Below are 19,235 nucleotides of genomic sequence, written 5' to 3' on the forward strand. Positions count from 1 at the left end.
TACCTTTATGTTTTACAAAAGCATGAACGTTTTTGTTAAATTGGTCTATCTATAATATAAAACACATGTTATATCTAAAATAAACACAAATGATTTTTGCTTACCAATTGAATTTTCGAATTTTTCTAAATAGAATAAAAAAACTTATAAACATTAACTAAATAGATAAGATAAAAATTAACTCGCAAAGAAAAATACAATATTTAAAATAATATTGTAAACAAATGAAATGAAACTTACTTATTAGTTGCTTGATAAACAATATATGAAAAAGAACATGGCAGTTTTCAGTTGCTTAAGAGACAGTTGGCGTACATATCATAATACAAAAGCCAATTTTTAAATCTTTTAATTGAGCTGTTTTTATTAACGAATTCGGCAGATTTAAGAAGATAACATATTTTAGCAAAAAGCAATTATCAAGGGATTGGCGAGTCATGGAAAAATCTAAAATCAAAGTTTCAAGTTTTCCACTAGGATGAGAAAATATGTTTTGTCTTTTTTCTATCTTGTCAATTTTTTTAAATACAATAACATAAATTCAAAACAAAACAGTTTAAGCAAAAAAGACTTTAATTATTATAAAAGTTATAAAAATATTCTTATATTTATATACATGATTGTGTACATAATGTTATATTACACCGCCTGCAAACTCAACTTATGCTATAGGTGTTTACACTTACAGACCTTTGTATGTAACACTATACAAATGGAGTTTTTACATTTACGTAATTTTAAATGATATATTGTTATCACATATATATTTACATACCTGTATATAAATTTCCTATAAAAAAGTGCTGAGAGACTCTTGCCATTACTTCAGGTATAATGGCAGTCTTCAGCTCGGTGTCTAATCGCATGAGTGGGCATTAATAAATTTTATTTTATTAGGTTTTTTGCGCAAAAATAAAAAAAAGAAAAATAAAAGTCAATCTAAAAGTTTTTAAACAAAAAAATTTTAGATATAAAAAAGAAAATTAATCTTAAAATCATATTATCAATCATATCTTCAATTAGATCCCATAGCTTTTTAAGTTGTCTAAGACAATGTACTCCAACATTGTCAGCTAAATAAATTTTCCATCAGCTTTTGTTATATGTGACGCATCTGACCAAAACCAGTCGGATGTCCCATTATGTTATATTGAGAAAACCATTAAAACATCTCAAAAATTCAATTTTTATCATTACTTATTTTTTTGCATAATTGTTTACATAATTATGCATAATTGTTTACATAATTGTTTACATAATTATTAGGTTATTAATTGTTTGCATAATTGTTTACATAATTATGCATAATTGTTTACATAATTGTTTACATAATTATTAGGTTATTAATTGTTTGCATAATTGTTTACATAATTATTAGGCTGGTTAAAAACGGTTGATGAATACTTTCATGATCAAACTGTCAAGATAATATCAAATGTTATTGATGCTCTTGCCAAAAATGTCAATCGGAAGTTTATATGGGCTGAAACCTCTTATGCTGCATTATGGTGGGATCAAGCTTCTCCTGCTAAAAAACAGCTATTCCAAGAGTAAATGGATTATATATATATATACATATGTATATATATATATATATATATATATGTATGTATATATATATATATATATATATGTATGTATATATATATATATATATATATATATATATATATATATATATGTATATACACATACATACATACATACATACATACATACATACATACATACATACATACATACATACATACATACATACATACATACATACATACATACATACATACATACATACATACATACATGCATACATACATACATACATACATACATACATGCATACATACATACATACATACATATAATTTTGCTTATATATTACAACAGTCTTAAAAATTTTTTTTGAAAGTTAAAACTCTAGTGGTTTTATGTGAAGCAATATGGTACAGAAGTATGAAATCCAGAAAAAATTAAAATCAAAGCTTTACCATAAAGTTCTTACCGTAGCGCAGCATAGTGTAGAAATAGCATGTTGTTACATACAACCCATAGTCAACTATAACCATCAATGGAATTGATCTTAAAAATGGTTAATTTAAATGCTTACTACAAATGCTTTAATAAAAATTATAGGAAGAGCTTATAGCGTGACATTTATGTAAAAAAAAATTTTTGTGTTAGTATTAAAAATCGCTTTCAAAAATTACTTTAGTTTAAAGTCTTCATATCTTGTTTAGAAAAGTTTGCTCTGTTTTGGGCTGTTGTCTTTATTGTAGCATCACGTCTTTTAAGGCTGAAACCTTTTTGTGAAGCTTTTGTAACTTCTTTTATTTCTTTACCCTTCTACAATCTAGGTGTGTCACTTGAGCTTTAATACAACCAATGAATGGCAACTATGGCTAAAATGTCATTAGCACTTTGTTTCCTTACCTCATAATCAAGTAGAGTGTTGCTAATGTATATAAGTCTATGCATCAGTGACATTCCATTTGATCATGAGTTGCCACCTCTTGGCTTTAAAGTTTAGTGGAAGAACATGGAAGAGTCAAACAGTACCTCGATTCTGGTTTTTTGTTCTTGCATCTTGCATGATGGTATGAACATCAGTTTACAATAATATTAACATCAATCAACAAAATCATTGAGTGTCAATTCAATTTGTTTTATACAAAAAGCCCAACTGAGCAATTAAAATGTTCTTAGATTTTTCTAAAACAAATTTCTATGAATGCAATTCAGAACAATCTCAAGCCTAAGTGGTTTTAGGTCGTTTGGAAATTCTCCAGTGGTTAGTGATGATACTATTCTCCACATATCTCTGATTGGCAGATCTTTCCAAATGTTCAGATAAATCATATTGCTTAAAATGCAATATGGGCATTGCATATGCTTTTAAATGTCTTTAGGGTTAAAAAAAAGTTCAAAAGAAAATGTTTGTTCCAGAATTTAGGTATGAGGAAGTGTTTTTTACAAAGATTTTTGTTTAAAAGAAAAAAAACAAAAAAAATGTCTATAAATTTAACAGATTCTTTGAATCAGGAACACAATAAAATGCATTCTTAAAAAAATGTTACATTCAGTACAAAATTCTTTCATATGCTATTTATTCTTCTTATACTTTATATATGCTTTGAACAATATGCAATTACAATCTTTGAATTTTCTGTTGTATTCCGAATGAATAATATCTCTTTTGTAGTATCAGATTCCCATGACCTTATAAAATCGTAATATGTTCACTATAAAAGCCAGGAACTTTTGAAAAATTCTTCTGAGTATTTGAGGGTTTATTTTGCTGATCAATGTCATGCTTTTTTGACTGATTTTCAAGGTATTGGGTTATGTGCTGGATAACAAAAAGCACTTTTGGAGTGATTGAAGTTTCAAGATCTCTGTATAAAATTTCAAATGACGAGATGGCGTCTTTGTATTTGGTATAAAAATCATTACTAAAGCATGATTTTAAAACTTCGTTGAAAGCTCTGTAAGCAGCAATTATTTTTGTTCCTTGTAATCCAATTTTAGCACTTGTTAGTAATGATTCAAACAGGTTAATTTTATTCAAGAGTTTTTGACATAAATTATCATTGAATTCCCCCCATGCATTTGGAGGCCTTTGGATGCCCATATTATTTGACCAGTTAGTAGCTTTAAAGAAACAAGAAGCTGTTTGATCCAAGATAGTGTTCAAGTGGTCAAAAAGGCGGTTGGTAATTCCAAGAACCTTATGCAATTCCATGACAAGCAGGAAATCAAGAACAAGTGTGTCATCAAGAGCTACTTGATAGTTTTGGGCATTTGATTTAATCATCTCAAGTGTTCTTAACTGTTCAGTCAAGCCTGGCTTTCTAAAATCATTCTTTAAAGTTTCACACTAGGGGCATGGATATAAGGATGCAGTAGAGCCTATTCCAAGAAATGCGTTAGCCTGTTTCATGTCTTCAGCTGCTGTGAAAGCAATTTTTTCATTTCAGAGCAAGTATATCTCAGGTTTGTTATAAGTTTTCATAAGATTCATTTATGGATTGAACAATAGTCAAAATTATGAATTTTTTCTATGAGAATCTTGAAAAGATTGAGAACAAACTATTAGGATAGAGAAATATTTTTGTTAGTTTGACAATCAATTATGTTCATGCAGAATTTGAGAAAGCTTCCATTTTGATCATATACTCATTTGGGGGAAGTTCACGTTTCTCAAGTATATGATCAATTAATCCAGAAATGTTATGCCAATACACTATTCCATACTGAGCTTTCCATGTTTGATTTTCAAGATTTGATACATCAAAACAGGCTTGGACAGGAATGTTGTGCGATCCCATGCTTTAACTGACCTTGCTTTTTTTTTTTTTTCCTTTACAATTTGATCACGGCTGTTTTAATGTTTTAACAATTTAGTTGCAATAAAAAAATCCTTATGTTATGAATAACTTTTTTTTAAAGTTTTTATTTTACACGAAGGCTTTAAATAAAATAAAAAAGTAATGCTTGTTTAAAATAAACATATTTTTATGTAAATTAAATGTTGTATTTAAATATTTTAAGTAGGCATGTATTTTTTCAAACATTTGAAACTATTTTTCCATGTCTTTCAACAAGTTGTCAACAACAAAAATCATTTGCGTGGTCATCAATAGCGTTCAATTGCAAGCCATTCCTATCCAAGCCTGATCAAATTCCATATTTGTTGAGCTATAAAAGGATTTTGTAAATGTTTAACATGCTAAGTTTCTCTGTAAGACTTCTATTGACTTTCTGATTCTTTTGACCTTCTGATTCTATTGACTTTCTGCCCTTTCAGGACTTAAAAAAAGTTACTCCTTTATAAGATTGCTTTAGAGAAAGGGTTTGACCTTGTTGGTATTGTAAATATAACTTTTGAAAAATTAAAAATCCATTGAGATATGGCATTTTTTCTCCCCTTTCGATTTTTAAAAGTAGGTTTTTACACCTTTCACAGATACCTGAATGTAAGTGATAGTCTTCTGGATCATAATTATCAATGAAATATTTTCTAATTCTTGTTTCTGTGTAATTAGAGTTACATTTAGACATGCTTGAACTTTTTTGGAAGCAGATCAAACACTCTTTAGCCCAATTTTCATTATGATAAAAAGCTTTGTTTGGTATTTTGAAAATCAAGTTTGCCTTACTATTTATTTTCTTTTGAAAAAAATTCAGATGAAATGAGTTAGAAGAAGTTGCATGGGCTACGTTGTAACATTTTATTGGAGGGGGACAATACATCAAAATAACCTAAAACTATTAATAAAGTAATACTAAAACCTTATTTTGTAAAAAAAAAAAGATTTTTATGAAATATTCTGAGGAGGTCCATTGCCCTTCCAGCCCCCTGTCATCATGGCCCGTGAGCTGTGATAGTTGGCAGAAAAATGAGTTTCTAAAACAATAGTTGTTTATGTTATTGTTATCATCAAAGATATCTACAAAATATATTTTTAGTAACCAGAAACAAAACAATTTTATTTTTTAATTTTTAGTTTAGAAATCTTTAATAATTTTGATACTTTTTTGGACATCCTAAAATAATTTTGAAAGTTTTTAAAAAATACCACCACATAGATACCTAAACTTTAGTGCAAACTTTTTCTCTTGAACTTTTTTTTAACCCTAAAGACATTTAAAAGCCTATGTGGGCATCTCTGTAACAGATGGTAACATCTTACCAATTAGTCCTAAAAAAGTATTTTCTCCTAATGTGTTGCCATCATTATCATCATCATCGTCATTGTCATCATTATCATCATCATTACCATTGCTTTCTGATTATAGACTTGGTGTCCTTGCATATGCATCCTAAAATTGTCTTTTAGATGGTATGCAGAATCAAACGTTTTATATACACTTTAGTATCCTTAACAAGACTTTTTCGAACTGTAGAGATACTAGCTTATTTTGTTGTTGTACTTTCTTCTCAACAATTTCTGCAATAACATTGTTATCAGGTTTTTTTGAGTTGCATTTTCAATCATCCATTGAAGCTTTTAAGACTTTTGGTATTGCAAGGTTGCCGCACGAACAATAGAAAATTTTTTAAATTGATATGATTGTGAAATAAAATTCTGTTTCAGTATAGACAGTATTTTAGTTCCTGAAAGAAAAAAAACAGAATTTAGTTATTCAAAATTCTGATTTATTCCAAATAAGTTGTATTAAAGGGTTTAATCACAACAATTTAAATATACTTTGTGTATAGGTGGTACTTAGCAACATACCATTTCTATGTTACACTGCACTATATTAAAAATTTTGTGATCAATGAGCAAGGTGTAGATATTGTTTGATTTCAATTTTTGGGGGTTTCCTACTTTTTTTGACACACCACAGGTACATGTGTATATATATATATATATATATATATATATATATATATATATATATATATATATATATATATATATATATATATATATATATATATATATATATATATATATATATATACACACATGTACATGAATGTATGTACATACTAAGTTATAATAAATGTAGTATAAATTTAGTTTATAATTTAAAGTGTTCTGTTTCAAATTTTTTTTTTTTTTAACGAGGATTTTTGTCAGTATTGATTTAAAAATGTTAACTACCAAAAATACAATTTTTAGATCCCCGAAAAATATTTGAAGTTTGAATAACAAAATGCAGGCCTTGTTTTAAATAAAAAGTGCTTAATGCATTTGCCTAATGGGATATTTGACGTCATAAAAGTATCTTTATTTTTTTATTTTTTTAAAGGCGTTAACTTTTTTAAATTACTGCAATAATATTAATTACCACAAAACGAGTTAAATGTTATTTAACAGCTTTTTTATTATTACTATAAAGGAATGTATATATATATTTTTTTTTAAATATTAAATAATTAAATTTAATATTGCGTTTTTAAAAATGTTTGATATTAACAAATTTCTTTCTTTTCTCAACATTTGCATAATGTTGAGAAAAGAAAGTTTTAAATATGTTAAATTTTTGAGTTTTTAAAATGATTATTTCTTAAACTTCTAATTGCGGCTTTGCAACTACAAATAATTTTTTATTTAAAAAAAGTTAGAGAGTAACAAATAAAAAAATTACCTTAATTTATTTGCTTTATTTGAAAATGCACTGGTGTTATTAAACAATTTTTTCCCATTGATAAAAATTGTGAGGTACGACTGTTTATACAAAACACCATAGTCGTATAACATAAATCAGTCTAATTATTTTTGTTCAATACTTGTTAAACATTCTTTTTTGGTACTTTAGTTCTGATGAATTTGATATTATGAAGTTACATTTAAGTCTTTCAGTTCTCTTGAATCTCATTTTTAAATATTTGCCACAATGCTAATAAGTTTAAGCTATTACAGTTTTAAGTTTTGATATTTTCTTAATCTATTTAGTTGCAATATTGCAACCTCTATATACAAAAAATATAGTTGTTAACCCTGTTTAGACTTAAGTTTCTTTTTAAATGATGGCTCCCATAGTAAAGAAGGTTGGTAAATCTAGCAAAAGCCTCAATGAAAATATCTCATTTAAAATAAAAGTGACAGAGATAGTATTTACATCGGGAGGAAAAAATTTATTTGATCCAATTCAAAATTCAGCAGCTAAACAGCATCAGGTATTCATCTCATTTAAATTATTGAGTTGTTGGATTTTCTTCTTGTTGGATAATTTAAAGTTAGGAAAATTTTTATTATATAGAGGTGTATTACAAAAATATATTTTTAAACAAGAAAAGATCAATAACAAAAATAAAGAAACAAGACTGGTGGTAAAGGTGGTAAAGGATTAATTTCATATTCTTAGCCAAAATATAAAAGAACTTAGAGTATGGTATTCGGGATCAAAGTAGTTTTTATTTCAGCAAGAACTTGAAACAAAGAAATAGGCAATAGAATGTTTGGAGAAAAAAACTTTCTCTTGTGAAGAGTATTAAGAACTGTTTAATGTTTTGTTATTTTTGTTTTTTGATGGACTTATTGATAGAGGTTTTTGCATTCAGTATGTTTGTTTAAATCGACATGCAAGATTGTTATATAATAAGTCAAAAGTATTTCAACTCTCTCCTACTTTAAGGTAAGCTCAATGAAGCACTATGGCAAACAGATAGAATATGTTGAGAGGATGTTTAAGTTTTGCAAGCCATATGCCAAGTTCTGAAAATGCAGATGCTTCTTCAGCTAACAACCTGCATTTCTTTAATTTGGTAAATTTTAAAAAGGAAGTTTAAATCAGTCGATCATTAAGGTGCAGAAAAAGCCATCAAATTCATCGAAAGACACTTAAAAGGATATTTTATTTCTTATAAGAGCTGGTAACTAACTGGTAACTGGCATATAAGTAGCTGGTAGTTCATTCTTTGTCTGATGACCTCAGTCATTCACCAGAAGTGAGCAGAAATGACTATGATGGGTAAAAAAAATACTCCAATTTTCAGAGTATGACTCTGACTCCAAAGCAAAATTTTTGAAAATTCTTTGAATTCTGTAAAAAATATTGCACGATAAATAAAAACAATTTTTTTGCCAAATATATGAAAAGTTCTTTGAAGGTTAGATATTTTGTACATGCATGTGCAATGCTGAAAAGTTTTACTATTGGAGTCCGAGTTGCGATTTTGTTTAGCTAAAAATGTCGCGACTTAAACTCCTACTCCACAGCCCTGGTCTGAAACCTATAAACATTCCTAGATCTTAAGTATTCTCTCCTTACATACCAAAGCTTCTAAATATTAATTACAAAAATAAAAATACTATTTTTAAAACTTATATTGAAGAAACATTTACAATAATATTAAAACTTACATTGAATGTTTTGCGTAAAACTTTTTAAAACATATATTAAAGAAACATTTAAAGACATTTAAAAACGTATATTGAAGAAACATTTATAAACATTTAAAAAATTTTATTGAAGAAATATTTAAAAAAATATTAAAACTAACATTAAATGTTTTGCAAAAAATCACTTGGAGCAGAGTCTGTAAACAAGCTATACCAAGCATTTAGTTCCCTCTAACCCAATTGTAAAAGCAATGAGTTATTGAAGTATATTTTTTAGCACATATGTGAAGATGACATATAAATTAATGTAAAATAAGATAACATTTTGTTACTTAAATACTCTACTGTATATATATATATATATATATATATATATATATATATATATATATATATATATATATATATATATATATATATATATATATATATATATATATATATATATATATATATATATATATATATATATATATATATATATATAGATGTGTGTGTGTGTTTGTGTGTGTGTGTGTGTGTATGTATGTATGTATGTATGTATGTATGTATGTATGTATGTATGTATGTATATACATATATATATTAGAGTGGTCCTTAAAACAATTTTTTTTTAAATGTCTGCTCTTACCCTCTAAATGTGTTCTATATTTTAAATGTGTTCTAAAAAAATACTAGAATTAAAAAATTTTTGTAAAAAAAAAATTTCAGTGGTGCCCCAAGACCCTTGAACATCAGATGGGTCCCTATAATTATAAAAAAAATAGTTCTTCAAAAGTATATCATGTTGGGTCTCAAAAGAAGAGAAATTATATAAAAGTTTTTAAAATAATCATCATTTTATAAAAAAACATCACTTTAAATTATTGAAAAAAAATTATAATCAAAAAATCTTATTAAATTCCCTATTTTTTGTTTTTAGTTAAAAAACAACATTTTCTGTTCACTAAAATCTAAACTTTCTTTTTTTTATGAAATAATGATTATTTTTGTTAGTAAGTTTTTATTTTTTATTTTATATTTTAATTTTGCTTCTTTTGAGATTCAAGAAGTCATTGGAAAAACTTTTTTCTTAATAATATTAGGGACCCATTAAATCTCCAAGGGTCTTAGGGCACCACTAAAAATATTTTTTATTCAAAAAAACTTTTAAATCTAGTGTTATTTAATCATAAAGAACAGATATTTTGAAAAAAAGTTGTTTTAAGGACCACCCTAATACATTGTGATTTTGAAATTCTGAAAGTAATACCGAAACAATTTTTCTTTTTCGAAATTCTAAAATTTGCTTTGAAATATTTTTGCAGGGGTTAGAACCCCAAAGGTTCTTTTGCAGAGGTTAGAACCCTCAGGATAGGGGGTTGATATTTTGTGACATTTTGTGGAAAAGAGAGGAGGGGGATCTGAAAAGTTTTTTGCGTGACATTATTTTGCAAATAACCCCTTACATCTACACGGTGAAATGTTTCATATAAAATATTAGCCCTCTCAAAGTGAATAAAACCTACCTACAGCAAAAGCTACTTAAGTGTTTTTGTTTACAATTTAAATTGTAAATTTTGAACGTAGAATTTTTTACTTATTTACTTATTCAAATTTTTACTTATTAATTATTGAATGAAGATGCTTAAAAGCATCTTCATTCAATATTGAATAGGAAAAATTTGAACTTCTAATTCAAAATTAAATTTAAAACTAAAATGTGGTTAAAATATAGTTTAAACTACTGTTGTTACGACTATTAAAAAGTTCGACTATTAACTAAATCGACTAATATATTTTCAAAAGTCAACTAAAGTCAACTTTTGAACTTATATTGAAATTTTTGAAATTATATTTTGAACGACAAACACTTTTTTGAAATCAACTAAGTCGACTAAAAGTCCATTTAGTAGAAATGTTAGGAGGTGGGGGGGGGGAGGGGGAATTAATAAAAGAAATCAGGTAATTTATGTTTGTTTTATATATTTTTAAATTATATAAATTAAATATTAATGAAATAAAGCAATATGAACGCCATGCAGGATAAATTTTGCTAGGTCCCAATGATTCAAAATTGTGAAAAAGTCCCTTTGATTTCTTGATATATATAAAATAAATATAAGTCTAAAATAGTAAAATAAAAGTAAATATAAGTTTTAAAATAAACTATTTAGGTATGAAGGGTCACACAATATAAATATCCTTAGAGCCCTAGTTAAAGAACGGAACAGATTGGCACTGCATATCAGATCGACATTGTATGCAAATATTTTTAATAATCACATGCAAAACTGCAAAAAAAAACAACAACATAATAATAAATTTTTTTAAGTATAATAATTATTGTCCTATGTTATGAGGTTGTTTAATAATGCAGGGCTGTCAAGAAAAATCTTTAGACCATTAAAAGGCAGATGCCAAAAAGCTTGCGGAAAAACCTTTTTTGGCGAGCCCTCTTTAAATAATCCTAACCCCAGAAATATAGAAGCTAACTAACAATATTTTGGATTTAAATTAAGTGGGATATTGAAAAAAGAAATTTGTAATTTTGATTATTTATTATTTATAAAAATACTAAAGAAATGAAAAAATATGTTAATATAGTAAAAATAGAGAAAAAGTATACAAAAATAGTGTAAGATGAAAATAATATTATTTGTACAAACACACACCCAATGAATCTTTCCCAACCTCTTTTTAGGCCTGGTTGTTTGTATATTATTGTTTAAATACTATGTTAGAACTAAGATTCGGCAAGTTACTGTTAACATTACGCATTGTTAACTTAGCTGGAATATTATTCTTGTTACCATGCATAATTACCGGAAGACGTTATAAAGCTACTTTCAGTATATTATAAGTTATTCTTGAGTTACTTTTAGTTGTTCTCAAGTTACCGCAGATACCAGTACCAATAACTAAAAGTAATTTTTTGGAAGTTGCTGAAATCCTTAAACCCTTAATAGAACTTCAAGAGAATAAACAAAAAACTTAGTGCCGGATTAGGAGAGAGATCATTGTGATGGAGGGAGATACTATATTATAATTTTTTATTTAATATGAAAGGAAGGGGGGTGGGGGTAAATATTTTATTCCAGCTCTGAAAAAACTACATTCTATTCAACAGTCATATTTGCTTTTGTTAACAAAATAAAATTAAAAAGATTTATAATGTTCAATCAAACAAAAAGATATTAGAAATACATGTATAAGTACTATTATTTGACTAAATCGACTTTTAGTCGATTAGTAGAAAATTAAAAGTCGATTAGATCGACTATTAGATTTTTCAAAGTCGACTAATTTCAACTAGTCGACTAATTTCAATATATCTAATTTCCTAAATGATATAACTATGATATTTAAAAGTTACAATATGCAATTCCCTTTAGCTTCTAACGCACGTATATAAAATCACTGTTGCAACATAAACGGCTAATTAATCTCTAGTGGTTATTTAGATGAGATTTACAACGATTTCAAACTATTATATTTATACCTTTGCAATCTTTTTGTTACATAACTCTAAAATATAACTAAAGTTATAAAAATCTCCTTAATTGCCCGGTAACCTAAGTGAAGTAACATGTGTTACAAATTTACTAAAAACATAAGTTACTAATTTAATAATATTTCTTGTATGCGTACAAGTAAAAAAACTACTTGCTTTTTAATTTGAATAAACATGTCAAAAACAAATAAATCTGTTATTAAAAAAAGAATAAAAAAACGCTTCATTTGTACATATCTTGAAATAGGCCAAAAGAATCAAACAAAATGCAGCATACGTTATAAGATTCTAGCTTACAACAGTTCGACCAGTTCAATGGAATCCCATCTATCAATTGATCATTGCATTAATTCAAAAATATCTAAAAAATCAACAATTTTACTCAACAATGACGATATATCCGATATTGAGAGTGGTAATGAAAATGGTTTTGAAGAGACTGGTCATAAAAAGTTAAACAAGCTATTGGTGAACTTTATTGTTGGTACTGATCAGATTTCGATAGTACGTGCAAACATTTTCTCTGCAGTAAATAAATTTGATGATAATGTTCTTAAGATTCCATGTGCTGGTCATCGTTTAAATCTTGTGGTTAACAATCTTCTAAACACGAGAGAAATAAAAGTTAAAAAATAAAAATGGGTCAAAGCGTTGCGAAGTAAAAGATTACGACGGTAATGGAAAATTAATTAATAAAGAAATTACGGAAAGTGAAGTTAAAGAAATTCAAGAGAAGTTCAAGAAACACTTCGATATGAAACTAAAATAAAGTTAGTAGAGGATATAGCTTTTCGCTGGAATAGCCAATTTAATAGATTGAATCTATATTAACTAATAAAACTGTATTGGATATGATAAGCTTCAAATACCAAAATATAAAAGACTATCTTCCCACAGCTTATGAATTTAAGGTGCTGGAGGATTTATGTGATTTGTTACACCCAATTAAAGAGCTAACAAAACTTTTTAGTGGAAAGAAATATGTTACAGTAACATTTTTGTTTCCAACATTGTATTCTCTACTGAATGGAATACTTGAATTGCAAACCATTTTTACAGAACTAGTTAAGACTTTCCAAAAGGAATTATTAAGGTCTCTAAAAGGGCGTTTTAAATACATTTTTGCTAATGATTTTTTCCTAGCAGCTACTTTTCTTGATTTCAAATTTTGTAAATTTGAGTTTATCAAAAATGATATCGATAGATATGAATGCATTACAAAGGCAAAAATGTTTATAAAAACATTTTATGAAATGCATCAAAAAGAATTCGAAGAAATCAATATAACAATTGAAACAAATTGTTTAAATAACACTTTAAATTCATCAAACAGCTCAACTGACAATACCATAAAAATATTTCGGCAATTGTCAACGCCACTGTTTGCAAATACAACTATTTTAGTTAACAACAAAAGACGAAAGCCGATCAATTTAATTGAACTAGTAACAGATAAATCATGTTGTAATTTAATTGAAAACAATGATAAACTTGAAAAAGGAATAAATGATTACAGTCTGCAATACTTTCAGAGCTATGAAAAGAGTGCTATAGAATTTTTCCAAACTAATCAAAAATTGTTCCCAGTTTTGACACAAATTGCGCAGGTAATATTTTCAGTTCCAGCAACATTGGTGCCATCAGAATGTATTTAGTTCAATCGGTTTAATAGATATGGAGCTACGGAACCAGCTTGCGCTGAGCTTATTGAAGCAGTTAGTTTTTATTAAAGAAAACAAATAATAAAAAATATTTCTTTATCAAACGTTTTGTTAAAAGAGTTCAAATTGAACTGAAATTTGTTTTCACTTATAATTCTTAGTAACTTAAAACACTTGTATTCATTTTGTTTAGATGATGAACTTTTTTACAAACAGCTTAATTAATGACAAGTTGTTTTCTTTCAGTCTTTATTTTCTTTTCCAGTCAGGAAAAAACACCAGTACTCAATCATTAAGCTACCACCAGGGCAGGCGCTAGTAGGTGTCACATGGTGGGGTGCAATTAAAATTTTTTGCTAAGTAAAAAATAAGGTCCTTGTTTTTTGAAATTCGACAATTGACTGGTCTAAAAAGTCTACATTTGCCGACTTCTTTAAAAGGGTGAATTTTTCTGACTAAATGCACAAAAAATGTATTGAGGAGGGAAGGGATATGAATAATTTTAATTTAAGTAATCTTTCCCTGTCACTGAATGGTTTAGAATTTGTAACTAAAGAAACTAATTTCATAGCTTGCAACAGTAGCATTTACTGTTAAGATATTGCCTATTTTTAAATTTTTTTTTTTTTTTTTCTTTTTTTTTTTTTTTTTGGTTCTGTAGCTCCATATCTATTAAACCAATTGAACTAAATACATTCTGATAGCACCGATGTTGCTGGAACTGAAAATATTACCTGCGCAATTTGTGTCAAAACTGGGAACAATTTTTGATTAGTTTGGAAAAATTCTATAGCACTCTTTTCATAGCTCTGAAAGTATTGCAGACTGTAATCATTTATTCCTTTTTCAAGTTTATCATTGTTTTCAATTAAATTACAACATGATTTGTCTGTTACTAGTTCAATTAAGTTGATTGGCTTTCGTCTTTTGTTTTTAACTAAAATAGTTGTATTTGCAAACAGTGGCGTTGACAATTTAAATCTTGTTGTCAAACAAACTAATTATAAATTTTTTTTTGCTTTTTTCCCTAATTTGTCGAGAAACTGGTTAAGTTTTTTTTGATGTTTTGAGTCATGGTGCCTCCTTAAATTATATTCTTTGCACACTAAAAAGGATTCATTACATACTAAACATACTGGCACCGAATTAAATTTACCAAAATAATATTATTTTGCCATATATACATATATATATATATATATATATATATATATATATATATATATATATATATATATATATATATATATATATATATATATATAATAAAAGGTCTACCTCCCGAAACTCCCCGTGGTAAATTATTTAGGCCCCCGATTATTTTAATGTTATCATGCAAATAAAATATAAGGTATTAAAATGACTTTTTGGAATAAATTTAACTTTCCAAAATTCTTTTTCTTTTCTTCATGAAGTTAATTAAACTTTTTGAAATCTAATTTTATTTTCGAAATTAATTTAGCTTATCAAATATTGTTTCGTTTTTTTCAAAATTTATTGCACATTTCGAAATTATTATTTTTCTTTTGAAATTAATTTCACTTTTCGAAATTTCTTTTTAGAAATTCCTTCTTTATTTCTGAAATTAATTTGGCTAGTTCAACTATTTTTATAAGTTTTTGTAGATTTTGAAAAAAAAAGAAGTATTTCAGTACCATTTTAATCAAAATTTTCAAAATTTGAAATTTTGATGATGAACCCTAAAAAATATATAATTTTATTCTGATTAAAAAAAAAAAATTAATTTAGATTTTAAAAATATATAATTTAATTTTGATTTTAAAAATATATTTAAGTTTATAAAAGTTTTAGTTAATGCTTGGGTTTAACTTAACTGTCACATCTATTTAAAAATATTACTAAATATTGTTCAATATTTAAATTTTATTTGTTCTTCAAAAAAAAATCAGCTAATTTTTATTGCAATTGTTTTTTCAGTTTTCCTTCCTAAACTTTTTTTTTACTCAAAATTAAATTTTAAATAAATGGCTGCATCAAAAATTTGCACAAAACATAAAGTAAATTTTTTTTTAATAACGCAAATTAAATTGCAGCAATTATTTTTTAATAAACGATATATAAAGCAATATAATTTTAATAATAAACTAATAAACTTTTAATAAATAAAGTAATTAAACCATCAGGTTATCCTGTCAGATCAGGTTATCCTGCTACTGGTAACATGTAACCCAGTACAATCTGCTTCATGTCCTGCTGCCTTGTAGGATACGTCTTTTTAGGCAAAGGCTAGGAGATGCTAACTCCAATTTAAAACACCACTGCCTTGGGGCTCTTGGTTGAGTAAAGGCTAGAGATGGTGTCTCGATAAAAATACTCATCTTGGGCAGATGTTAAATGCACCCAGCTACTGTCTTGTAGAAGGCCTCCTAGGCAAAGACTTAAGGGGTAAACAGTTTCTATCTGTTGACCAGCCTCGCACCCCTTCTTCATCTATTAGGCTGGCGCAGATGTATTTTAATACATTGTTTCCAGTTTAGGATGTTGAATGCTGGATCTTCTTGACTCAATGCACGGGTTTTGCTTGTGTATCTGTTTTTATGACTAGGCAACTCATTCTATTATCTCTTAATGAGGGTACAGCTCTAAAACTCAGTTTTATGGTTCTGAGGCCGGCTGGTAGTCAGGTTTCCCGAACTCTGTGGTAGCTCTCAGAGAGGCTGATTCCATCAACAGCTGAAAAATATCAAAGAATTTAACAGTGCCAAGTTGCGGATGGATGGTGTCCCTGTTTGTATTTTTAATGTGCATTGCAGAGGCCACATTTGGAGCCCTTTGTTACGGCTTAGGGTTTATTAGTAGTAATGAGGCAATTGCTTGGGCTATTAAACAGTGTTCTGAGTACTATTTATGCTTTGAGTCAAGTTCTTCAATCTAATTTAAAAATGAATAAAGTACAAAAAACTATAAAACACCAAAAACCATCATCATCACCAAGTTCTCTAAACCTATCATTTACTAATATTCGTGGTCTTCGAAGTAACTTTTCTTCTGTTGAGTCTTATCTCTTGCAAAGTTCACCAGACCTATTTGCTCTTTGTGAGACTAATTTGAGTTCAGCTGTCTCATTTTGTGATCTTAGTGTTGATGGTTATCTTCCTCTAATTCGTAAAGACTCCAATAGTCACATGCTTGGCCTGGGCATTTACATTCGTAAGAATTCACCTGTTTGTCGTGAAACTAGGTTTGAATCCACAGACTATTCTTTTATGTGCTTTCGTTTAGCACCACTTCACTCTATTGCCTTTCTCTTTGTTCTATATCGCTCTCCTTCATCTCAAGACTGCACACTTTTTGACGTTATTTCTGATCATATTGACCAAGCCCTCTCTCCTTATCCATCAGCTAATATAGTTGTTGTTGGTGACTTTAATGCTCACCACTCTGAATGGCTTGGCTCTAGTGTCAGTGATTCGGCAGGCATTTAAGCCCACAACTTTTGCCTATCTCAATCCCTAACTCAAATAGTCAACTTTCTAACTCGCTTTCCAGACAACTTGAATCATTTACCTTCTCTACTCGACTTATGTCTTGTTTCTGATCCTAGTGAGTGCTCAGTTTCTCCACATTCAACCTTAGGTTCTTCTGATCACAGTTTGATCTCTCTAAAACTAATATCTCATTCTTCTTCATCACCTGAATCCCCCTATTATCGTACCTATTACAACTACAGTAAAGCTGACTGGGATTCTTTCCGTGATTTTCTTCGTGATGGCCCTTGGGTAGAAATCTTTCGTCTTCCTGTCGACAAATGTGCTTCTTACATAACTTCGGCAAATCTATAATTCAACTTCTCTTGTATGGTTTAGATTTTGTCACCTCACCTAAAGACAAAGCTGAATTGTTTGCTAAAAACTTTTCATCAGTATCATCTCTTGATTCCACTAGTTGCGTTCTACCTGATATTGCCAACAAACAGGTTGATCCATTGCTTGACATTCATATCACTCCAGCATCTGTATCTAAAGTGATTTCCTTCCTAGACTCTTCTACAGCTTGTGGCCAGGACAACATACCTGTTAATGTCTTGCAGAAGTGTTCTCCGGAGCTGTCGTCTATACTCTCAAAACTATTCAACAAGTGCTTATCAGAGTCTTGCTTTCCAGCCTGCTGGAAAGCGGCATCTGTTATCCCTATCTTCAAAAATTCTGGAGAGCGATCCGATTCGTCTAACTACCGTCCCATAAGTCTTCTTCCTACCATAAGCAAGGTTTTTGAATCTTTAATTAACAAACACTTAATTTCTCATCTTGAATCCAATAACTTACTTTCTGACCATCAATATGGATTTCGATCTTCTCGTTCTACAGCTGATTTGTTAACAGTAATAATTGACAGGTTTTATCGTGCATTAGATAAAGGTGGAGAGGTTAAGGCCATCGCTCTTGATATTTCAAAAGCTTTTGATAACGTTTGGCATGCTGGTCTTCTCCATATTTTTTCTTCTTATGGTGTATCAGGCAACATCTTTAAGATCATTGAACCTTCCTTTCCTATTGTAGCATAAAAGTTGTCCACGATGGACAGCACTCTTCTTCTTATTCTGTAACTTCAGGGGTTCCTCAAGGTTCTATCCTTGGCCCTATACTCTTTTTAATTTACATTAATGATCTTCCAGATATTCTCACATCTAAGGTGGCATTGTTCGCTGATGATACTACCATTTATTCTTGTCGTGATAAGAAACCATCACCCTCTGATTGCTTGGAGGGGGCATTTGAGCTTGAAAAGGATCTCACTTCTGCTACAGCATGGGGCTCACAGTGGCTGGTGAACTTTAATTCAGATAAAACTCAATTTTTTTCAGCCAATCGTTATCGCAATATCTTAGATCTTCCTATATTTATGAACGGTGATGTACTCGATGAGTCACCTACTCTTCATCTTCTAGGATTAACTCTTACTTCCAATCTTTCTTGGAAACCATATATCAAATCAGTTGCAAAATTAGCATCTGCTAAGGTTGCATCTCTTTATCGAGCTCGTCACTTTCTTACTTCGGATTCTATTCTCTATCTCTATAAATATCAAATTTGGCCTTGTATGGAATACTGTTGCCATTTCTGGGGCGGATCTTCTAATGATGCCCTTTCTCTTTTAGACAAGGTGCAAAAACGCATTGTAAACATTGTTGGACCTGCTCTTGCAGCCAACCTCCAACCATTATCACATCGTCGTAATGTTGCTTCTCTTTCTCTTTTCTACAAATACTATAATGGGCACTGCTCTAAAGAGCTAGCGTCTCTTGTGCCATCTACTATAATTCAT

General features: G+C 28.6%; 1 protein-coding gene across 1 annotated transcript in view; it reads left to right on the forward strand.

The window, feature by feature from the left end:
- Window positions 1-19,235, forward strand: part of LOC100202382 (alpha-mannosidase 2) — an 82,402-nt gene that overhangs the window by 21,505 nt on the left and 41,662 nt on the right. Inside the window, exon 5 of the mRNA XM_065792818.1 lies at window positions 1,379-1,550. Within this exon, the coding sequence (XP_065648890.1) occupies window positions 1,379-1,550 (172 nt within the window). The remainder of the gene's footprint in view (window positions 1-1,378; window positions 1,551-19,235) is intronic.

Source organism: Hydra vulgaris, chromosome 03, assembly GCF_038396675.1.
Source record: "Hydra vulgaris chromosome 03, alternate assembly HydraT2T_AEP".
NCBI lineage: Eukaryota > Metazoa > Cnidaria > Hydrozoa > Anthoathecata > Hydridae > Hydra > Hydra vulgaris.